Genomic DNA, 24,703 nt, shown 5'->3' with positions numbered 1-24,703 from the left:
TGTGAATGTGTAAGTAAAGGATAGCCTGAAAGTTTGCCCCTCCGTCCATTATCCTATAAGTGTTACTTGACTTAATAAGGACCATCCCTCTGTCTCATTGAGACGTAACTGGTGGAAATTGGAGAAAACTCCGTCTATTTGAGTATATACACGTTTTAGAGTCTAATGGACGACCTTCCTGCCCGGACACCATCTAACACACCCTTTTCCAATTATCTATCACTCGTACCTCATCATTTTCCCTTCAAGCTAAACCCCAAAGAAATATAGAGCTCAAGTAGGTAACAGGAGATGGGGTATCAGTGCATAGACTGTAGATAAACCATGGACAGCCAATTATTGAGTAGTGGTTGCATGTGTCTCTCCTGAGAAAAATAGCCAAAAAGCTTTTAGAAAACTGACTGAAAAAGTAATTTGCCTTCCTCCAACACTGAAGGCCTGATGCAATTATCTGTGTTTATATATCCCCAAAGAAGATTCGCACAGCTCCCATTTTAGTTATTGCATCAATAACAAAGCCGGTGAAGGAAATTACAGACGCCTCTGGCATTACTTTGACGATTTAGAACTGCTCACATCAAAGCCTGCTCTCCTAATGTCTCTATTGGGCATGTACGACGAGAGAGATTCATGTAGCATCACGGTTAATTGTGCTTTGTAGGTTAGAGCTATATAGCCTTCGGTCACTACTTTCTACACCTTTGTATCACCCTGCATGCTGCAGACAGCCATTAGGAGAAGGGCCAGTTGAAATGTTTTATCGATGGCCTGTGGGCGGATTGGACGTATTGTACACTTGACAATAAAACGTTCGAGTCAACGCTGATGACAACAAAATTTATTTTGCCTTTAGTGAGAATACATTGATCAAGAAGAGATCGACTGCAGGTGGTATATTATTGTTTGCATGGCAGTATGCTGTACTTACTCATCCTGCAAAGTGGTGGCAAACGGTGATGGTGCCGCCTCTGGCTACATGATGATCCTTTGGGAAATTCCTAGATCTATGTCTAGATTCACATCTCTCCAAAGGTTGCTCACAATTGGGTCAAACTCTAGCCCTCAACAAAACTTTGGTTTGCTATACATCTTTTCTGCTGTACGCAGTTATCATGCGCCCAGTCAAATGTCGGTAACAGAAGAAAGTTCGCAACTTTACTGTTCTGTATTCCATTAGCCATAACCAATACAACAGAGTTACCACTGACGGAGGAGGCACGAAGAAAAGACAATATGATTAGATTACAGAAATATATAAAAATCTAATAATACTTGAGTGGCAATACTAAGCAAAGTGTGTTGATTAAAGTTTTCAGATACAGACGATCTTCCCCAATTAGTAAAAGTTGCATTTTCCAGTTCATGCTGTGTATCCTTTGATAACAAGCCCTGTACCCTTCCGTGTTGATATTCCATATGCGTGCCAACACTTAGTTTTAATTACGGAAATTACAGGATATAATCCATCTCAACCCCGCTAATACCAGGAGCTTCCGATCGCGACTGTGAGTAATTAGAACGGCATTGAGCGAAATGTTAATGGTGGGGGCTCCAGGAGATTTGTTTCCTGTGTTTCAAACATTTATAGGTTACAACTAGGGATCCTAAAAGATGGAAAGTAAAGATCTGTATTGTACAAAACTCACAGAAAAATGCATTTTGTCTACAATACAGGTCAATAATTGTTTTATATCGCGCTGCAAGTACAGGTATTGGTATGACCACCAATCAGACCAACAGTGTGTGTATTTGGATGACATTATAGACCGTAGTTAATCATAAGTCGGTGTAAATGTTCTGTAGTTTGTGGATGTTCCGAATAGAGTGTGCTGCACTGACGCAGTGTTGTTGTTGTTGTTGTTGCTGTGAGGTTGTAGAATGTTTTCCTGTATACGGTATATTTTTAATCAAGAACGTACTACTAGATGCTTATAGTTTTCAGCCTATGTACAAAACTCGGACGAAATGGGCACAGCTTTTCTTTTCTGAGGAATGTTTCTACCTTGTATGATTTACTTGCAATGTGGTAACTTGGGAAGGCAGCATTTTAAGCATATTGAAAAGGATTAAGTGATGAGAATATTACGTGAAACAACAATTAGTTTTCCAATCACTGGGCCTGTAATCAAGTAGTAATTATCCCAACTGAATGTTCATGTCATTCCGGGAGCGCTATGAAAAATTCAGGAATAAAACTTGGCAACTGATAAACTATGCATACTGATAGCACTCGTCCCATCCAATCTAATTTCTTAATTTTCTCGTTATCAAAGGCAAACAGCCGTCCGAAGCGGTGGCTGCGGATAGGGGTTTGCTTCCTACCGTGAAGAAAGTGATTACTAATCTCAGCGCAGTCTCCCAAGTTTCGCCACGCCGAAAACAGTGCTTCAGTTTTAATGGAAATAAGATCTTATAATCAGAAAGGTAGTTTCACACTCTTAAGATGAATTACGGCACAAGCGTGGTCTTAAGGCGTGCTGATCTGTGTGATTACCTTACCTCACTATTGATGGAAGTTTGAGAGGTCATTAACATTCTGAGAGAAGTTTGTATCTCAAGGAAATCACCATGCACAGACGCGTTTGAAAAAACCCAGCTCATTTGTTGATGTAGACATCATTAAAACTTAACATGTCTAAGCCTATATGATTGTAATTTCGTCCTTAGTTGCATTAATTATAACAATCATGAAACCCATCACAAGTTTAATCGTGTTGAACATTTAGTATATTCAAAGAGGATTACAATCGTTCAAACCTGTATAGAACTATGGTCACATTTTTCATGACTTTATCATGAGAATCAGTGCTGCAGCTTTTGAATTTCTGGCTCATAGAACAGACCTTGGATCGATAGCGAGTCTTCTGCCTAAAGCATTATTAGTTCACAGTACAGCCTACAGATTAGGACTCCAAAGACGAGAAATGTGATCGAATCAGTCATACACAAACGAAAATACAACCCTTACAATCACAATATAATCTGGTTGTGCGAACGAAATAGAAGTATCATGCGAATACTTGTTATTCCAGCTTTATTTCATCAGCGGTACATACTGATATAGATCATCTCACCTAATCTAATTTGTCTTTTCCTGACTTTCAAAGGACAACAGTCCTTTGGTAAGCCGCCATCAAAGACGCTTGTCCGCAGTAACAAACCTCATTACTGCACACCGTATTCCCCTCATCTGCCGCCCCAAGATAAAGCAGTCATTATGTTTTGAGATACGCGTTGAAAGACTGTAAATCCAGACATGCGTCACTATTATTTCATCTTATAATGCAGGGCTTTACGTTATTTATCATCACATCTGCTGGGAGCTTTATCCCCCTTGTCTTCGCAACCACAAAGGAGCCACTCATTCGTTAACAGGATTTACAGGTTCATTAATATCACTCTTTTCAAACATCTGTAATCCCTTTCGCACGTCGCATTTTGATTGCTGTATAGTCTTTAAGCTCGTTCAGAATGGATAAGTGCAATATGACATATTTCCAAGCAAGTGTTGTTTTTGCCGAAGCCGGTTTTATCCCGCTTTTGTCTTGAAAACAAAATATACAGAGGTAGTGTTTCTTTTTACGGTGATTTCTGCAACCCAGCTACATGTATGAAGGCATATCTTTGATTCATCTCAAGTCTTTGTGGGAAGATTTCTCACACCTACGGCATTTCCGTGCAGGGCTTACACCAAGATAAAAGAACCATTAAGTGATATTTTATCTGGTTTCTATTTCGTCCTGAGGCGTTCCTAGTTTTAATCACCCCATCCATCTAAACCTACCTTATCCCCGGCGACAGCTAAACGCTGGTAATGCTTGGGACTTGGCAAACGGAAGGAGGTGAATGCGAGTCAATTTTTCAATATGCCAGCTAATAACTCAAAGTGCAATAAAATCTGTAAAATGTTATGTTGATATGACCTGAGATGTAGACACCGTAGAAGTTGATGATACCGGCTATATCCAGACGTCCATGCTGAACAGCATTAACGTACATGTGCAGGAAACATGCACATTTTCAGCCTATTGCACATTGCTTTAATTGCAGACTTGTTAAGCATTCTCGTGTGCTATGAAGCAGCCATACATAAAAGTGACCAGCCCGCAGCAACTGCATTTGACTACGGAATGTTTTTGACTGCTGTCTGGAGGGAAATGGAGAAGTAGATAGAACATTTACTGTAATTCATACAAGCCTTTGGGGTGGGAATCAAGAAGGCAACATAGTAAAAGACAGACTGCTGCTATTTGGAGAGGCCGAATATGATACAAGAAATAGCTTCAAATGGCAACGCTTGTTGTCTGAGAGACCTGACTGCAACTTTTCACACTCATAACTATCCCTCGACCCATTGACCCATGGCTGGCCTCTGTCCTTGAAATTATGACATTTGCTTGGTCAACAATATACATATATTTTTGTTGAAGGCGGATTGCTCACCTTATATCAAAGAGGTCAGAGGCCAAAAACATTAGCGGTCACTCACACTCACTCAGTCCCGGAAAAAGAAAACGCGCTAAACAGATAAGAGAATTATAAATGGTGCGGTTTAATGGGGTATTCCCTCTTGGCTAGTTCAGCAGTTAAGTACTTTTGGCGTATGATCAACCCTTTTACTTGATATCTTTTCCATTCAATCTACAGCACCGCATTTCTCATCACTTTTCATATCAGTACCGCCAGTTTGGTCTTAGTAGCTTTTCTGTGTTAACCTTAATGGTACCTCTTGATCCTAGTGGTTTAAGTTGGTCTTACGTGTGCGCTTTTCCCAGTCCAGCCTGACCATTAGTAGATTCACGTAAAATGATAAGTGCCCGCAATCCTAGCCTGTACCCTGGTGATTTGGTTCTCTTCGTTTCCGTACGTAAAACCGCAGATCTATGCGAACAAAACTTACGAGGCGAATGATTGGGACTGCAGAGTTGAGGCAGACAGAGCAAAGCCTTCCCCATAACTCTTCAGGCCCTTTGTGTGAAGTTGTAAGATACGATATTTTACAATATTGCGACGTTATTGTGTAACTTTATGTCAGGCTTGGAAGAAATGAATTTCTTCTCCTTCTCGGTGCACCACACTGACTACACTGAAATGAAAATTTCGCCGGAAACCAACTATTTTACGACGCGCCTACAAATATTTTGCGATGCGCTAAGTTGCACCTATTTCTTGAAATTCGCATGCCTAGCCTTAATTTTGCCAGTTTTGTTCCTTGTCTGCCCTGATGCCAGTGTTACACCACAAACTCATCACCAATGAGTCGAGCGGTTCCAAGGTATATCACATGTTGAGAATGACAAATGACATCAGCAACTTACGTCTATATTTGTCGTCATAAAGCATGTTTGTCAGACAACTTCATATAGAGCACAGAGGGGACATTACCAATACAGCATTGTCCGCATGTTTATAGTGGCTCCGTGGCTCACAGGCCGGACTCCGCCGTACAGCCGACTTTCGGCTTTGATGGATACCCCGTAAAATTCTTACATTTCTGAGGATGGCCTCTTAGATATCAATCACGTTTCTTGGGCACCCTGGCCATTTAAGGCAGTCTCCAAAAATAAGTCGATCAATATATTTTCACCCAGACAAGTAAAATAGTCGCCTTACCTGATAGACAAATTACTGCTCCCACAGCCATCAAGGTGAAAAACGACATCTTTTTGACACCTCGTCCGCCGCAAGCACTTACTCACACCGAAGAAGCTCCAGAAACGTTCTGGTGAACCACGTTCTCGTCCATCAACACATCGCGTCCGCGCGACGAGCAGGCCCTCCGACTGAACGTCTCTTCCCGACAATCGTTACGTATTCCACCCGCTCTCTCTCTCTCCTTCTCCTCTCGTTGCTATGGCTACGCTTCACGTCCTGTTGCTATGGCGACGCGGTGTTGATGTGGAAGGTAAGTCCGATAGACGTCAGTTCGTGCGGGTTCACTCCTCCGTGATCAGAAGAAGCGACGTTCTTTCCCGGAAATCCGCGATGGCTAATAAGTACCGCGGGGAACGCCTAACACCGTAGCAGATACATACATCCTGACTGGGAGAGTCCACTGTGTTTGGATAAGGGGGTGTATAACGGGTCTATAGCTAACTGAAACCCGAAAGCGTCTCAAAACGTTTACCAATCAAGAAAGTGTTTTTGGCACAAGACTAGTTTCGGTGTGACGCCAATTGCAATCTTGTGGGTTGCCGTACTCGGAAGTGGTTCGCCGTTAGATTCGTCTTTTGATGATACTGTACATGTACTATAACTACTCAAAAGGGGTGGACCACATCTTAGCGCACGCTTTGGATTTAAAGTTTGAGTTTCATACCAGTCCATGAGTGACGGTGGAACAGTCCACAAGTGGATACAAGTGGGGGGGGGGGGAGGTCAGGCCACAGATAACACGGGGACATATAGGTTTACTCGAAGCTTGTATTGCATACCCGGTAAACTTCCTCAAGGCGTAACACACCATGTCTGTACAAGCTGCATATCCAGACAGATTCTATATGATTCACTCACACCGGGAAGGACCCCTACTCTTTTCGATAAGTGTGGTGGGTCCTTTGTCGTGATCGAGGTGTGGATCTCCTCAAACACGTCCATTTTAGGTCCTATCCAAGGGACGTCTCTAACGGAAGCTAGGTACTTATATACACCTCAGTGAAGTGAGGAAAATCGTGTTAAGTACCTTTCCCAAGGGCATAACGTCAACAGGACAAGCTGGGGGACCCCGGATCCGAACCCAGGACCTCTGGGTTATGGGTCAAACACCCTACCACTGCGCCACCGCGACGCTATATTTATTCCGTTTTGTGGTAAAAAAAAACCCGATGTTATAGAGAAACTATATGTACTGCAGCTGTGTTCGTGACATCCACCATCGCACGTTCATGAATAGGACGTAGACATATAGGATCCTCACGTACCCTATAATACCAGAGGACACACAAGATGGACAACTGTGCAAGTAGGTTAAAAGCAACTTTAAAAGGTTTGCGGTGGGTGTCCTCTGTTAAACCAACCGTGCATTCAAATTGCGCATTTATCCGTGAATAGTTCGCCTCCCATCGCGTTTTCTTTATAGATCCAAGCTTAACCCCGCCAAAGCATTGCTATAGTGTGTCCCCTCATTTATAAACATTGGAATAGGCCTAACATATAACTAACATACTGGGTGCAATCAAATGGAAAGGGTTAGATAAGGACTCTATGCAGCTATCGAGGTAAATCATGGAAGGGGTGGCCAACAACCAAATAGATGATGATGTAGCTGCTTAAGTTATAGGCCTGTTCACGGTTCAAGCTGCACATGCGCAGTGAGTTGTACTACGGTAATATGTCAAAGTTTAAGGCCCCTGATATAAAACAAAACGTGGCTGGACATGTTAAGCATGGTCTAGACAAGAACTGTTGGGGACCTTCATATTTGACCTATCATCCACAATGTACATTGCTGCGCATGCGCAGTTTAAACAATGAACCGCGTTTTTATGAAGCATCTCATCGTATCGAAGTCGTGACTGAGTGAGCTGGGCTTTTCACAAAACTCATTAGTACACCCCATTTAAGCAGAAGTACTTCGTCAGGGGCATTATTTACAGGACGAGTTCAGAAATGTACCAGTCCGTTCACTCGTGTGATGGCGGCTTTAATATAGATTGACCATATGGCAAATTAATAGCCATCTGTAGCATCCGAGTTCGTGACCCTAAGCGTGTGTTCATTGGTGTGTTACATGCATTGATAAAGAAAAGGAAATATAGGAAACGTTAAGATTGAAATCGTTTTTTATCTTTATTTGACACTTACTTGGAGATTTGATGGCTGCTTTGTAGTTGGTTCAACTTTTTTTGCTAACTTAAAGTTTCCTTTCGCCTCAGCGATAGAATGATTTGCATCGTGGGGCAGACTGCCTTTGCCGGACAGTGAGCCATAATTTCGAATACACAATGAGGATATACAGAACCCTGCCCTTTGTTAACATTCTTCCAGACGCGGGATCGATGTTTTTATATGGCAAATTCATGACCCTCTATGTCGTCCATCATGTACCAGCCGACCGGTTAAACAGACAGAATAGTAAGAGATTCTGAAATATATACGAGTAACGATTTCTTTTACGACGAGACTGTCAATACGACATAAAATTTCCTAAACCGGCTGAGTACTTCCGTAAATTTGTGGATGTTTTACAGGGAATAAAAATATCTGTGGGAGATCAATCATGTTGGAGTAAAGAACGCAACTTTCTGCTTGTAGCATCGTAGCAGGCCGTATGGTGGAAGACAGTCTACTTGCACTGTCTGCTTGTATTTGACGACCCCTCATGTCATCACCATTACATGTTTTGCCCTGGTGTTGTTCAGGCTTTATGTGAGAAGTTCTAAAAGCTACATACTAGTAGTTGATACTGCGTGCTTACGTTTTCACCTCGTGTGCCTCATTAATGCTGGGTGGTGCGTGAGCTGTAAAATAGGAGATTACTATTTTATAGTACCCACAGGCGATATGCATTTCCGCAACACTTACAAAAACTACAACAGAGGCATCTAATGCAAGCGTCATCTTTTTATATAGACTTCTTTTTGAGTTCTGTTCATTCTGTTCATCACAGACTAGGTATCAAAAATTGGACAGGCATGATTTGAAGTCACAGATAGCATTCAAACATGCATTTAGTTTGACCTGTATTCTTTTCGAGAAAAACAATGTCGTTTCTATGGACAGATGGACAATGATCCGCGACAATGCCCACTCTCCTGGTGACATGCTGCCATAAATCGATAGATCGCTTGACGCTAGGCTTATGTGTGTATGTTTGAAATGCGAAAATAGGTAAATATATGATAGACTGCTTTGTTGTTAGAAAAAATACCGAAACTCATGATTAGCCCCACTCGGTTGCAACGCTACATGAAAGATTTTTGCTAGTCCTTAGTGTTTTAGTAATTAGTGCGTTTCTATGCTTCTATTTTGTACTATAGTTGCTGTCATACACTGTACCGTGTACGATTGTCCTTCTTCTGTTTTGCAATTATCGTAAAATGTGGAGATGTGCCGTTAGCTAGCTGTCGTGAAACTTTTAAGTAATGTCCACATAAGTAGGAAATTGTAATTTGCAAAATGAACTTCTGAAGTTCGTCCGGACTCTTGTGTCAAATTTGGGTCCTCAGTGAAATAGTTGTAACGACCTCATATGTTGCAGAACAGCAAAAAGGGTATCCTGAAATTGTTCTGTTACCGCTTCATTTTTCTCAGTATGGTGAAACAAAATGCAAACGGTACATGTGCCATTATTCACCATTCCAAGTCTCTATGCGGCCATGGTGCTGGTTTAAAATCGATGAACCATATGGTGTATTTATGCCTATTTTTACGCACATTATGACTGACGTGTCATGCCTGGTTGACTTACTGGGGTCATTAGGTATGTAATAATTTACTACTTTAGCTGGCGCGCCATCGGTATTAGTGTGGGAATGGGTCTAGTGAAATGTATTATATATGGGTTGATCGTTTGTTTTTTTAAATCTTATGACGTGTTAAGGTTGTATCAGTTGTGGAAGAAATCATTCTTTGGTGGAAGAAATCATCATTTGGTTGAAGAAATTATTCTTTAATTAAAGAAATCATTCTTTGGTGGAAGAAAACATTCTTTGGTTGAAGAAATCATTCTTTGGTTGAAGAAATAATTCTTTGGTTGGAGAAATCATTCCTTGGTTGGAGAATCATTCTTTGGTGGATAAAAATGTTCGCTGTCAAACATACCCGTCGTCCATACCTGGCTGTCCTAACAAAGTTTACAACTTGTAGTTCGTGCTGTCGTCGCTAGATGATGCCATTGCCAAACGAGTGAGGTATGAACATCATGTCAGTAGTTTCTTTTTCACTCCTCTTTCTTTCACTCTTCAAATTTCCTCTCTCTATCACTCTATTTATAGATCACTTTGATTATTGTCGGCAATATTGGTCACTCGTCTCATTCCTTTTATACCCAAGCCTTTATATTTTTCCAAGAAATAGAAATAGAAATATGTCTATTCTTAAGCTTTTTGCGACGAATTTCAGATTGCAATAATCATTTAATGCAATCACTATAATGTGTTTTATTCAACATGGCATTAAAATAATTGGTAAATCCAAACGTTCAACGAATACATAATCTTTTGCAGAGCGAATATATGCAGTTCTCACCAAATGAGACAGGCTGCGCTTCAAAATTCTTCCAGCTGTGAACGTGCGTATGGGTTTAAGGGGGCGTTGTCTTGATAGAAAGATCGAGAAAGTGAACACAACATTGCTGTGTCGTCAAACATGAGTAGGGCGTTCCTTCCATACACGAAAGTTTACACAGTCATCTGAAATCTATGTCTGCTGGCAGGCCAAAATCAGTTCCCTGTGTCTCTGTTTGTCTGCCTGTCTGTCTGTCTGTCTGTCTGTCTGTCTGTCTGTCTCTTTCTCTCTCTCTCTAAACACACACACAGACAAATACATATAAATACACACCTGCACACACACGCATACACACACACACACACACATATACATACACGCGCATACACACACATATACAGACACACACATATATAAGACACACACATAAGCACACACACACATACAGTGACAGACACAGACATATTTCGCACATACACAAACGCACACATACACAAAGTTTAAACACACACACTCCTCTCATTTCTTCTCCCTCTCTCTCATTCACTCATTCATTACCATCTGAAAGCACTAAATGTCAACGTCCTTAAGGTTAAAACATTGCGTAACTCCCCATTTCGCCACAGCCTGTGCACAACTTAACTAGCCCCGCATCAAATTCTATTAAATTACTCATAATCATCTTGTTTACTCCTTACGCCGCATGTAGGGAACGCACGGAGACCAAATAGGGATGGACACCAGGCTTGTAGACACAACGATATGAAAACACTGACTGCGACAGTGGGAGGGGGGGCTCGAGGCTCTGATCGCAAGTGACATTTCCAATGACACACTGCACTGGTGCCAGCAGGTACTCGGTATCATATCCGGCTCCTTGCCAATTCAAATGTCATCATGCATTGTCTCTGATCATCATTATTCCAACAAGTCTTCTGTAAACTTAAAATAGGTCAGGTGAAAAATATCAAATAATTGCCCAAAACACTAGTGTTCGACATAAGATTGATGTGTCTACATGTGACAAAAGAATTGTTGTTATACGCCAACCACCAATATAATGTGATAAATGTAGATAAATGGTGATCATTGTGTCAGTGGCGATGCCAATGGTAGGTTTACTGAGCTGACCACTATGTCACCGTGATCATTCTTTCTAATTCAATTATTAACGTTATAAAACAAAAGATATTAAGATAAAATCATGACCATAGCATGTCCAGAACACGAGATATCATACCCGGAAGTTTCGCTGCAGTGCCATAGGAAGCCACCAGGGGGCCAAAAATCATTTCGAGGTCTTAAGAAGACCTACCCACATACCAAGTATGAAGACAAATCATCCACACAGGCAGTCTCGAGTTATCGTGTTCACACACACACACACACACACACACACACACACACACACACACACACACACACACATACAGACACACACACACTGGCAGACACACACACGCAGACACACACACACAGACACACACACACATACACAGGCACACACACAGACACATACACACAGACACGTACACACAGACACACGCACAGACACACACACACACATACACAGGCACACACAGACAGACACACACACATATAGACACACACAGACACACACACACACACACACACACACACATACACGAACGCTGACGAAAACATAACCTTCAAGAGTTTGGTTTGTTGTGTGCCACTTTACCCCAATTTGCCTTTTCAAAGTGGCTGTGAAACAAAGGAACCATTATCATGGCCTTTTGTCTTGAGGGTCACCGGGTCAGGCGTTATTAACATGCCCGCATCACGCAAACAACAGACGAAATCGCTTACGCCAACAATATCAATCATCGCTGAATGTCTGTCATTGCGAAATATCGGATCAGCTGGCTCAGAACGTCATAAGATCTGTACAATGAGTAAGGCGTCACGGTGGTCTGTCACTAGGGTATTCTTTCCCGTTGCTACGCGCGTTCGACAAGGTATCGGGTTACACGGGGCAACATTTTGGCTAACGGCAAAACATTCATAAACTAGAGAGGCAACATTTGCGGGCAAATGCAAAATGTTTACCTTCGCATAGTCTAGCCTGCCATTCATACTTCTACAAACTTAAGGTACTTTGGAGGGATGGGTAAGAGAATATTTTGCCTTCGCTCATATTGCAAGACTTTCATAAAGATACTACTGGAGTGCCATTCATTGAATAGTTTGGATGTTCTTAGCCCCAACAAGGATGAATGTCAAATGATTCTCTCAGCACACACTCTCACCATCAATGTAATTAAGAGGAGAGATACAAGCACAAGTCATGTACACTTCGCTCATATTGCAAGACTTTCATAAAGATACTACTGGAGTGCCATTCATTGAATAGTTTGGATGTTCTTAGCCCCAACAAGGATGAATGTCAAATGATTCTCTCAGCACACACTCTCACCATCAATGTAATTAAGAGGAGAGATACAAGCACAAGTCATGTACACTTTGAATCTTCTTGACAGGTTTAATCAAACAATTTTTGAAATCTTACATTTTGTCTTCTCTCACAATCTTATTACTTTTTAGTACATATAAAAATGCAAATACAAAAACTGTAAATACAAGAAAAATGGAAGTACAAAAAATATGCAAGCTGATATAATATACACTTTGAGTCTTAACTATGTGAGCCAAACAATCTGAAGCTTAATAATTGTTATCAAAATTTGCAAAGCTGGTGTCCTTCTGCGCAGCTGCAGCTTGCTGGGACCTCCCCATGCAGTTTCTCATGGAGACATGGACCACGTTCTGCCTCTCTTCTCTAGATGGGTCCCATCTGGAGGACAGAAACAGGAGTGAGGTTTGAGGAAAAGAAGCATTCAGGATAAAAATCATAGGTTAATCAGTCTCTTTGAAGTTAAAGAAACAATCAACATCATGTGCACCCTTTGCTGTTGACCCAACAACTTACACTTGACATCACCTTTTCTCTAGATCTAAAACACATGATTACTGGTGTTTTAACAGAAAACAATTCTATTTTTATTTCCTTGTTATATTAGCACAAGCATACCTGCTGTATGTTCAGACTGCTTGAGCATGATCTTCTGACTGCTTAACCACTTAAAAGAAAAGGAAAATTATGGTTACTGACAATGATGCAGTGGTGGAGAACTCTAAATATGGAATTTCATGCTTTCAAAAGGAAAAATGAGTTGAAACATGACAATAAGAGTGAAAAAGGTATATTACATAAGATCAAGATACAAGATTACAAATATAGAATCTATAATATAAAGAAAAAGTTAAGAAAAAAAACCGCCTGATATATTTTCCAAGGTACTTTAAGGTGCTCTTCGAACAGAAGAATGGTCTCCTAAAAGAAAGGGAAAAAAAAGAAGAGATTAGATAATTGTTTAAAAGTGACTACCTATTGTTATCCTTGTGCATTCCGTTTTTTTCTTCTTTTTTCATTTCCTCTATCCCAATCACAGGGAGAGCTATTTTTCCTTCCTCAACCACAATCACAGGGGAGAGCTCTTTTTCCTTCCTTTGTAACACCAGGAACCCCCTTACCCACCCCTAACCTTAGGGGTGGGTAAGGGGGTTCCTGTTTCACCAGGAACCCCCTTACCAACCACTGAGGTTAGGGGTTGGCAAGGGCGGAGTGGGTACGACTTCATCGTTCATGTCCCCTCCCCCTTGCATACCCTGTTTGTTCAGCTTTGACCAAACAGGATTACCAAGACCAGAGCTGGTGATGATCCTTATGTCGCCAGGAACCCCCTTACAAACTCCAAACCTCAATGGTTTCTTGGTAAGGGGGTTCCTGTTTCGCAAGGAACCCCCTTACCAACCACTGAGGTTAGTGGTTGGCAAGGGCGGAGCGGGTATATATGACCCTCCCCCTCGCATACCCTGTTTGTTCAACATTGAGTTTGACCAATCAGAGTATGCAAGGCCAGACTGGCGACTATCCTTTTTTTTTGCACCAGGAACCCCCGTAGGCGGAGCGGGTAATGCCTCCTCTCCCTTGCCCACCTAATACGGTTGGCAAGGGCAGAGCTGGTGCATATCCTCATTATGATAACAAAGGAAGGAATTTTTTTCTATTCCATCGCCTTTTCACAGGTTATTGCAGCATCACTGATACAGCGAACAATACACAGCATCATGGTAACTGTAAAATGTCTGTATGACCCCACAGCTTACATTTGATGGCACTGGTGAAATGTAAACATGGTCAATAAGGGTTCCTTTCATGGTTGTAGGATCTTCCACCAACTGTTCGAAATCCTTTGTCACAAAGAAATTCAGAATCTTTTTGTTGTCTTCCCCTGAAATCAAGTTCTCGTTAAAGTCCCCAAGAAAGATTGTAGTATTTCGTTTCACCGTGGCCAGGTGCTGCATCAATTTCTCTAAATTGCATATGAATACATCTTTTTTCACATTGGGTGGCCTGTAAATAGGTACAATGAGAATTTCCACTCCCTCAGCAGACATACGCATAACCACACATTCAAGGCGTATGTCACTTGGAATAGGTATTTCAGAACATCTGTACCCATCACGGACATAAACTGCCACTCCTCCATGAGGGGAACTTGTTGTCATAGAGTCTGCCTCACAAACACGTCTCCTGTCGTGACGAAACACAGTAAAGTTTTCTAGCTGCACCTGAGAAGACTGCACATCACCAGATAGCCATGTCTCAGTCAAGCATATTATATCAGCTTTGAGCAGACAGGTGGATTTCAGACTTTTAAAGTGGCCTACCAGGCCTTCAGTATTGTGGTGGACAATATTTAGGACCCTATTGCTTTCAGATCTGTCATCAATATTTATGAACGGGTCACATCTAAACTGTAAGTGCCTCATACTTTTGACCGCCTCCTCTACTTGCTCATCACAGTAGATAGAGTCCTGCTTGTAGTCGGTAATGTAGAGCCCACCTATTGAACAAACCCTACTTAATGCCACATACGACATACCTGACGCGAAAGCCTTTTTCATGGAGACAACCGCTTTAGGAACAGTCATGCCCTGCACTTTGTGTGTCGTACATGCCCAGGCTAGCTTCAACGGGATTTGGTGACGTGTAACATTGCGAATTTTTTTCAAGGTGCTCTCGATCTGACGCACTGGCACTGAGTTGACAGGTATCTCCTTGGGAACAGCACTCTTTTGCCTTTCCTCAGCACCTACCCTTGGGTTATCAAATAGCACATAAACAGTTGCAACTTCACTGGCATTATCTTCCCCACCTTTCATTCCAGTCACAGTTCCAAATGCACCATTCACTAAACCATCTTCAACGTTGACATTGCGGCAAAGTATGACCCTAGCACCAACTCCGACTCGGAGCACATCTAGTAGGTCGTCTCGTACCCCTTCAACTAAATCTCTCCTTTTAATCGAACCTGAGCACAGATCTTTGGAAAAATCAAAGGCCTCGTATCGTCTAATCGGTGAACACCGGAGGATCAACATGTTGTCATTATGCCGATCAACAGTATCATTGGTGCCGAAAATGTGAAGGGCATCTTTAGGGTAATCATCTGATGCAAAGTCAAGAGAGAGCACCCTTGAACACAGAGTTTTGTCATCTTCATCTGAAAGTTTGTCTTTCTTTCTCTTTACCCTAAGCCTGTTCAAAAGCTCGGCAAATGCAGCATCATCCTTCTGCCTCATGATCTCCTCTAGTTGCACAACTTCAAAAATGGGATTCCAGAGGTCAATGATCTCTTTTTTTCTATCCCTGCAAAGGCTCTTACCTTTGACTGGAGGTAGTTGGTACATGTCGCCAACTGCCAATATACTTACATTTCCAAACTTTGCATCTGGGTGCGCATGTGTCAGTTGGCCCAATCTGCCGTCGATGAAGGACATTACATTTTTATCAACCATCGACACTTCATCTATGACCACAATCTTTAGACTTTGGTACTGTGCGCGCACTGTATTCAGTGTTTTTTCCGAGAGGGGTTGATATTTAGAACCAAATGTCAAGTGGAACGCATGGTGGACAGTGCTTCCACCGATGTTGAAAGCGGCCGTTCCCGTGGGCGCCGTAAGTAGGACAGAGATATCGTCAGGGTTCTCTTGTGTCTGCTTAAGTATTCTCGTAGCTTCGTAACATATGCACTTGATAAGATGGCTCTTTCCGGTCCCAGCACCGCCCGTTACAAAAATATGAAAGGGCTCCGGTCGCTTCCCCACTGCAGTTTCCAAACACCACTTCCGTACAAAATAGAAAACATCTTGTTGCATGGGATTGAGCGACTGCATTAGAGGGAGTGCAGTTTTTGAAGCGATCTGCAACTGGCATTTTTCTAGGGTGAAGCCTTGTTCTTTCGACTTGTCTGTCCTGTCCACAATCGCAAGATCAGGGATGTCATCCTCAATATCTTCATCATCGAAAAGTTGGACTTTTACTTGCGCGTCTTGACACTCAAATCTGTCCTGTTCCTGTACAGGGAAGATCTGGGCCCAAGCATCATCTAGATCACCGCTGGTGTTTTCTACTTCTTTACGTGCCCCCTCAAGTTCTTCACGATTTTTCTCAAATTGACACCTGTTATTCTCCACAATATCCCTGACATTTAAGACACCTGTCCTTTCAGACAATAAAACAGAGCCACTCAAGTAGAAGTCTTCATACTTTGCAAACTGTTCTGGTTTTAACTGCATGTCAGAGTAGTGCGGCAAGTATAACTTGAGCAACGTCAAGTAGAATCGCTCTGGATCTTTTTCCTTATTAAACTTGGCAAAGCGAATGATAGCAGGGTTCGATCTGGTGCGCTTTTGTACAGACCCTAAATTATCATTCAGGACATACTTCTTGGTGCCTCGAGATGGCTGCTCACCATCTTGTTGCTTCCCCGAAAAGGAAACCACACGATACTCAGAGACAAACTTTGCGGCACACATTGTTTGGAAGGGTTCTTCCAGTGGTCTCGCCTTGTATCGGTCCATAATGCTCGGCATCCAGATGCTTTCCTCCTCGCCGTTTTCTGCACTAGCAATGTTCTGGATCGCTGCCAAGGGTTTAGACAGGCGACTAGCTTTCTCATCTGTCGGTATGAAAATGACTTCTCTTGAACAATCCTTTAGCTTCAGGCTACAGGCTCGATACACTGCCTCCTGCGCACTCACTTCCCTGTGGTGAAGGTAGGCGTTGCCTACTTTTCTCATTTCATTAACTACATCCTGATTCCCTTCCCTAGCCTCTTTCTGGGCCTGTTTAAGTAGCTTTCCCATTTCCCTTTCTGCTTTGCTAATGTACGATACAATGTACTTAACACAACTGTACGCATCGAGAACATATTGGATGTCCATGTTACCATTCCAAGCCCGGAGTAGATGTGGATTGTAATTGTTCACCCACATGTCCTTTGGCTCGCGCCTGAGCACTACTTGCTTCCTGGTTGCCATCAAGTTGAAGGCGTCACAGAACTCTGCGGCCGAGAGATCTGCCTCCTTCAGAATGGCGTCCGTGGAGCACTTGTTTGGCTCCTTGGTCTTGTCCAACACGTCCCAGAATTTTTTAAGGACTGCTTCGGCTTGCTTCTTTCTTCCTTTGAAGGATGCCATTTCTGCATCAGTTAGATCTTGCAGTTTCACGGGGCCGCACATAAATGTCTGCTTCACGGGAGGTTTTGGGAATCCAAACCTACAGACCTTGCCACCTTTCTTGCAGGATGCTGTATGACCTTTCCGGTGCGTTTGAACCTGACTAACTATGTCAAATAGCTCCTTATCTGCCTCTGAGTCGGGTAGCTGACTGCACACATACCTGTCCACAAAGGCACATATCTCCTCTTCAGAATTTACGTTCAATTTCGGCGCATCTTTCACCCACAACAAGCAATGTATGTGTGGACTGCCACGGGCCTGGAATTCAGTTCTTGAAAAAGTTTCTACAACTTCCCCTATGGGTTGCGACTGAGACTGAATGAGATGTTTGAAAAGCAGCTTGACTCTGTGATCAAACATGCGAGCAGCAGTGACTGGATTACTCTTCAAAATGTCACAACGCTCTTCCCACGTCAACTCACTCACTGGTACGGTACCACGATCTTGTCGAATTGCTTCCAAAACTTCTGGCCATCGCAAGTCCGCCGCAGAAAAAGTCACGAACCACGTGGGAATTCCAATCTGCCTGATCATTGCGTACAATTCATTGAGCGTCTTTTCCCAGAACTGTGGAGTACCCCTGACTGGCTGAAGGAAGCGATAGCCTTCATCTGACTTTAGAATGGCCTGTACGTCCTCTCTGTCCGACAACATTTGGGCCCCTATTCTACGCCCGTCACTTGTGATTGGTGAACTTTTTCGCAACGAAATGGAAATATTCGATCGTATGAAGTGCGTTTCTATTACATATTGTGCATAGAATATGTAGCTGGCATCGCTCGCAAACCGTGAGTCTGCACCCATAAGGCGTGCCTTGAAGTACTGACTGGCAGTTATACGTGTCTCGCGGTCATCGTTGAAAGAATACTCTCCCGTTGGAAACTGTACCGGGAAAGACATCGCCTCTCCTCCGACTTCCTTGAAGACAAAAACTGGCCTATTACCTTCTCCCGGGGCCACACAAAGTACGTGTTCATCATAGTGATCAAGGAAGTCCTGTCCTATGTCTACTGGTTGCAGGCATGTATCATGTGGAAGACCCCTTAGCTGGTCGTCATCGTCGTCTTCATTCAGAGCTGCCTCTTCCGTTACTTTTTCAACATTGATCTGTCCAAGAATGTTGTCCATCTCCTCGTCTTCCATGCCATCTATGGCTGCCCGGACCATGTCACTCCCTTCCTGCTGCTCGCCATCTGTATGATTTTGTGTGTCATCGTGACCATGTTCAGTTTCAGTAATAGCCGGTTGGATGAACCCCCCTTCCTCAGTCCACGGCACAACCCAGTCAGTGTCAACAGAAACACCATTGTAATGTTTGTTATTGTCTACAAGATATTGCAGAGCAGTGTCAACCTTCAATGGGCTTATTTGTCTGTACATGTAATGCCCTCTGTACTCTAACTTCTTCTTTAGCTTCACTTTGACAAACTGCGCCTCTGAAGGCATTCTGGGTAGAACCGCATGTGTTTTACTTACATCTGCTGGAACACACACTACAGGACCATTAACTCCTTTCTGACCACCTTTCGGAAGAGCTGTTACCTTCATGAATGGTATTCTCACAGCTACTAACTGTGACTCAAGTGTATTGAGACATTTCAACTGGGGTGGTATTTCTGGAAGACTCATCTTGTTAGTTTGCGCCTGGGCTGGAATTTTCTTTTTCAACAAGTAACCTTTGCAGGTGTAACAAATCCATTCCTTACCATGTGACTTAACTTTAGGACAAGGCTGTCTGGTGCACTCTTTGTTACATTTATGAACATACTCACCTGTCAGACAGCCATGAACTGAAGAATCAAACTTAGATCGAACACACACCACGACTTGTGAACGGAAGAATATCTTATGGCACACAGTACAAACATGTTTAAGTCCTTCCCTGCATTCCTTCTGGAACTTTTTAACAGCTTGCTCCACAATTATGGAATCATGTTTCTCCCTTCTATTATTCTGAACCTGTGCTATTTTTTCTGCTCTTAGTTCTGGATCACTTTGATACCTTTTCCTATCTTGTTCAAGTTTCTCCATCCTGTGGTCCTCATCAGTTTGGTACCTGGTCTGTAGTTGTTCAAGTTTCTCCATCCTGTGGTCCTCATCAGTTTGGTACCTGGTCTGTAGTTGTTCAAGTTTTTCCATCCTGTGGCTCTCATCAGTTTGGTACCTGGTCTGTTGTTGTTCAAGTTTCTCCTTCTTGTGGCTCTCATCAGTGTGGTACCTGGTCTGTTGTTGTTCAAGTTTCTCCTTCTTGTGGCTCTCATCAGTGTGGTACCTGGTCTGTTGTTGTTCAAGTTTCTCCTTCTTGTGGCTCTCATCAGTGTGGTACCTGGTCTGTTGTTGTTCAAGTTTCTCCTTCTTGTGGCTCTCATCAGTGTGGTACCTGGTCTGTTGTTGCCAAAGTTTTCTCTTTCTGAGGACCTCATCACTATGATATCTTGAACTTTCTTGGAACCTTTTACACTTCTTGTATTCTTCATCATGGGCACGCTTAGCCTTTCGCATGCGGTCTACCGCAAGGAATTGTTCTGCTTGTTCTGCTGTAATTTTTTTCATGTGGCGCCACCGTTGACCCCTCGACATATTCCTCGACTGCTCTAAGCTCATTACATCTGTGACAATGTCATAGTGATTTCTATCTGTATTCCGAAGATAGATACCAGAGCTATACCCACCATCTGACAAGTAAGTGTCCTCTCTTACGATTCCTGTTGGAGAAAATTTCATCCATCTCCACCCCTCCCTTGTACCACAATAACTATATACAAAGATAGGTCTTCTAAGCATTGAAGCCATGCAGTAGATTTCAATATCAGTTGCCCATGTACCATCAAAATGCATTTGACTGGTTACTATGTAATCAGTCATGGACAGTCCTGTAGGAAGGAAAAGCCTGCAAAAAGCATGAGGTAGTGTCTGCATGTGTGCAACTAACAATGACCTGAGCGCAAGATGGTATTCCTCAATTCCAAACACTGCATATGAGATTGCTTTGAAAAAACAATTCCCAGATCCCCCAATACTTTTCACATTTAATGGACACTCTAGGGGAACGCTATTTTGTCCGGGGGGCAAGGGGGACTCATGCAACGCTGCAACAGGAATGCCCAACTGACCTGATAATGTGAACTGGTCAGTCTGCGTCAAAGGGCAAAACACAAACCCTTCACCAGCATCTGCTCCTGTCTCCTGCACATCTGGGGACCACTGCCTTTTCTGTCCTCCCTGGCCACCCTTTTCCTTTGGTGCCTTCCTAGAATGTGAAAATATGAGATGGTTATAGCAATGGTAGCAATGCACAAAGACAAATTTGTTATGAAAAACAATGAAGGGGAAATTTGTACATGCAATATGTGAAAACTGAAAGCCCCTGTTGTGGAGGAATCAAAAGCCATAAGCACTTCAAAGTTCAATTCACACCTACTAAAATGTTAAGTTTATCCAATGATAATGTTCAAAATTCATCTTGTAAAATATACACCAACATATCTCAAAGTACTCTAATACTAATTGATAAAGCTGTCATTACTGATTTTCACCTTTGCTTGGGTCCAGGATTCTCCTCCACATCCCCCGCTAGCTTCAGCATTAGTTGTGACATGACCAGCCACACCAGCAAACATGACGCCTCTGCCCAACAGTGCAGGGAGTCATATCCAGGGTTGCTGAAGCAGCCTATCCGCGCCCTGTATGTGGCCAGGTCAACCCCCATCCTGCTTGCCGCAGGTCAGCTATGGAATGAAGGCTTGAAATTAAATTAAAATTGTGCACACATTTCCATATTGAAAAGTTTTGTCAAATAGGAATACTTTTCCTCTGAATGGTCCTCAGCCTGGTTAACAAAAATTACCTACTAGTAAAGGAGTGAAAATTTATACCTCATTACAGCCACCTGTACCTAATCCCCTAAATAATAATAAAAATTGGGTACACAAAAGCGCACATGCACCTAGTATTTTGAGCCCAAAAAAACTTACGTTAGGCTGCACCAAGTAATTTTTATAGATGACGTCCGCGCGCACATTGATTTTGGTCTGTTCCCAGAAAAAACCCCAAGAAATTCCGCTTCCTGTAACTATGACCAAAGAGTTATGACAGTGCCGCAAATCGCGAAAGATTAACGTACTCGTCACGCGAAAGCCTAAGGCTATTGACAGGATCATCCTGTCAGCAGTAGAAATTGTCAATAGTAAAGTCAAAACTGGTCAGATCAAGCATATAAATATGTCATGTGGGTTCGGTCGCTAAATACATGTATATGTCTGTTTTTGAGGTATGTAAGGTTCCGTTCTTTAGTCTGTTTTGGATCAAGTACAATGTTCGAAAAAATTATAATCTGGGAAGGGGGAGTGTAAGATGAATGCATTCATTTATTCTGCATGGATAATGATCATTCATTCGTTTCTGGTTATTTATACTTGTTGGGGAAATATGTGCTTTTTTATTTCTATCGTTTTTGGTCCATATTTGGCTCTTGAATAATTGCTGTTATTCATTAGGATTTCTAAAGCATAAGTAGAAATGTAGAAATGCATGCGAAGAGTTAATAACCAACTAATTTTGTCTTTTTAATATACTATGTTTCTGCAGGCCTGCAAAATCAATGGGATATGGAAAGAAACAGGACAGGACAACAACTGCTGTTCAACTTCAACTTATTATTCAAATTATTGCTGTTTTCATGATGAATAAAAGAATTGTTAGTTGTTACACTGTGTTCTCTCATTCAATTTGTCTCCTAACATGTGTCGTCGACTATTATATTTCAAATCTAGGCATCTTGTTTTTTTCGGCCCTTCTTGCGTTTTTTTCGCGCTCTCGCATTAGATTTAGGGTCTCCAAAGGACGTCATCCATAAAGATACTTGGTGCAGCCTTACAAGCAATTGCCAAGATGTTCCCGTCAGGAAAATTTCTCAGGACGTTACTGACAATGACAATTTTCCTGTCAATAAGAATTTTCTTGCACTAGTGACTGGATAATCTTGGGAATAATACCGCATTATCTTATCAATTTTTTTTTACTCTTGATAGCAAGACCAATGGACATGAATGGATGGTTACCACAAAAAAGACACTTGCATAAAATAAATCATTGAATATATTCGAACCGTCGAAAATTCGAACCCAGTTCTTTTACCAAAATTTCTCTGTTCTACGATCCAAGGACACAATTTGTACTTGCTAGATCTAGAAATTACTCAAGACCCTGACGTAAAAAATTAGCAGGTAAAGAAATCTGAAGCTTTAAATACTATAAGGAAGAAAATTAATCCGACACAAGATGGATCTCAACATTTCGATCAGTTCAAACAAATTATAATTTAATAGTTCTCTGACTCTATCCAAGGAGGTTCTGTCATAAGAAATGGCGGGAAAATGAAACATCGAGCTTATAAGTTACACTCACCTTGAATGGCTTTACGTTCCCTGGCGAGAAATAACGGGACAGCAGTGCCTCTGAACCGACTCAACTTTGAAAAAATGATGCTCAAAGTTCGCCGATGTCGTCACTGCAACTTGGAGTTGAAAATTTTGGTTTTCGAGTTGGAACATTTGGAGTTGAAAGTCTTGTTTCAAACAATCAACTCTCAATTTGTGGTGGATCGCGGACGATTCGAACCACAACCATATTTGGAACGGTCGATACCATTGTCTGACATTAAGGGAGAGAAATACCAAAAAGACCCTAAAAATAGTATCGTAGTTGGGTCTATGCTCCTGTGTACACAATTAGTTATTGTAAACTAGAGATTATTATTTTTACTATGCATATATTGTTGGGTTAAAGACTATGTTTTGGCCAGAAAATGTCGTTTAATTTGGTTGTGTTCATCCAAGACAAAATTAGACGTTCCGATTATGCAAATCATTTCTTTGGAACATTCTATTACTATAAGGGGGAAAAGCAAAATTCTTTCTAGTACAAAACGTCTGACTTACGTCAGTTTGTTCATGTATAGCATTTTTTTTACATCAAAAAACTATTAACAATACATTGGTGTGTACGTTTTGTCAATATTTTATTTTGTCATATGAAAACTTCAATATTATAACATCTTTGACTCCTGTAGAGTCATATGAACTTTTCTATACTTCCTGACTGCCTAAACGCGCTAATCTTTTTTTAAATAAAACGCCCTCGGTACAAATGATTCGAAATTACTTGTTTTGTCTCCATTGAAAATGTTCCATCAATATTATAATTAGAAAACAGTCACTCAATTTACGCAATGATCGTGTGTTAACTCCTTAGTATGATATACGTGCTTTATTGGCGTTTTGATGCGTGCCGAACTTTACTTCCGGGTGAGGAAAGGTTGCCACGGTACTTTACAATAATAATCGAGGTACGGCATCGTCGGGTATGCGCTTAAGCATTTCATACCGCTATCCAAGTGTCATGACTGGTTTTAAGTTGAGTCGTTGTGAAGCCGAGCTTAGACGGCGCCGGTTTACAGTATGACCGCGGTCGACCGCGCGGCCGCGGCCGTCAAAACTCATTTGGAACGTTGTGTTCTACGAGTTCGGCAGCGTGTTCCATTCACCCGCGGCCACGAACAGCCTTCTAAACTTCGTTTGGCATTCTATTAAGATTCTAAAGTTCCATTTAGTGCTTAAAATGCTAGTTTTTCACCAGTTTTTGCCGCATAAAACCTTTTTTTCTCATCTATATGGGACAAAACGACCATGGTGCAGTGTTGTATGTACAGGCCTACCAGCTTGCTGGATTTCAAGATATTCCAAGCTCTAGTTGTGGAGATATCCATGTTTGTTATTTGTTTGGAACGGAAGAAGAAGAAGAAGAAGAAGAAGAAACAGAGCAAAAACAATATGTTTACTTCTGTGAAGGTAAACATAATAAACAAAATAGTAGGGACGGGAAAATTTTGTAAAAATAAAACGAAATTAGCGATTTTGCAAAC

General features: G+C 41.9%; 2 protein-coding genes across 4 annotated transcripts in view; both read right to left on the bottom strand.

The window, feature by feature from the left end:
• The window catches only part of LOC136432609 (kin of IRRE-like protein 1), a 34,245-nt gene extending 28,177 nt beyond the window's left edge, over window positions 1-6,068 (bottom strand). The window contains exon 1 of the mRNA XM_066424018.1: window positions 5,614-6,068. Within this exon, the coding sequence (XP_066280115.1) occupies window positions 5,614-5,662 (49 nt within the window). The 5' untranslated portion in view covers window positions 5,663-6,068. The remainder of the gene's footprint in view (window positions 1-5,613) is intronic.
• Window positions 6,069-12,656: 6,588 nt separating this feature from the next.
• On the bottom strand, window positions 12,657-24,252 carry LOC136432591 (uncharacterized). Of its 3 annotated transcripts, XM_066424005.1 has the most exons (5): window positions 23,188-24,252; window positions 21,318-21,509; window positions 20,895-21,031; window positions 13,220-13,522; window positions 12,657-12,982 (listed from the first exon to the last, which is right to left on the bottom strand). In XM_066424005.1, the coding sequence occupies exons 2-4, from the start codon at window positions 21,488-21,490 to the stop codon at window positions 13,491-13,493; spliced, it is 342 nt and encodes a 113-aa protein (XP_066280102.1). In that variant the 5' UTR covers window positions 21,491-21,509; window positions 23,188-24,252; the 3' UTR covers window positions 12,657-12,982; window positions 13,220-13,490. The 3 variants fall into 3 exon arrangements, 2 of the variants coding, with proteins under 2 accessions (XP_066280102.1, XP_066280093.1); XM_066423996.1 differs by having other exon boundaries at window positions 13,220-21,031; window positions 23,188-23,754; XR_010755549.1 differs by lacking the exons at window positions 20,895-21,031; window positions 21,318-21,509 and having other exon boundaries at window positions 23,188-23,686.
• Between the last annotated feature and the right edge of the window lie 451 nt (window positions 24,253-24,703).

Source organism: Branchiostoma lanceolatum, chromosome 1, assembly GCF_035083965.1.
Source record: "Branchiostoma lanceolatum isolate klBraLanc5 chromosome 1, klBraLanc5.hap2, whole genome shotgun sequence".
NCBI lineage: Eukaryota > Metazoa > Chordata > Leptocardii > Amphioxiformes > Branchiostomatidae > Branchiostoma > Branchiostoma lanceolatum.
This window is presented reverse-complemented; position numbering and strand designations above follow the sequence as displayed.

Excerpts from the sequence above, each read along its gene's own strand:
- LOC136432591 (XM_066423996.1), bottom strand. The coding sequence starts at position 21,490 with ATGGGGGTTGACCTGGCCACATACAGGGCGCGGATAGGCTGCTTCAGC. Across the intron at positions 21,032-21,317 it reads AATCCTGGACCCAAGCAAAG|GAAGGCACCAAAGGAAAAGG; the intron begins GTGAAAATCAGT and ends TTCACATTCTAG.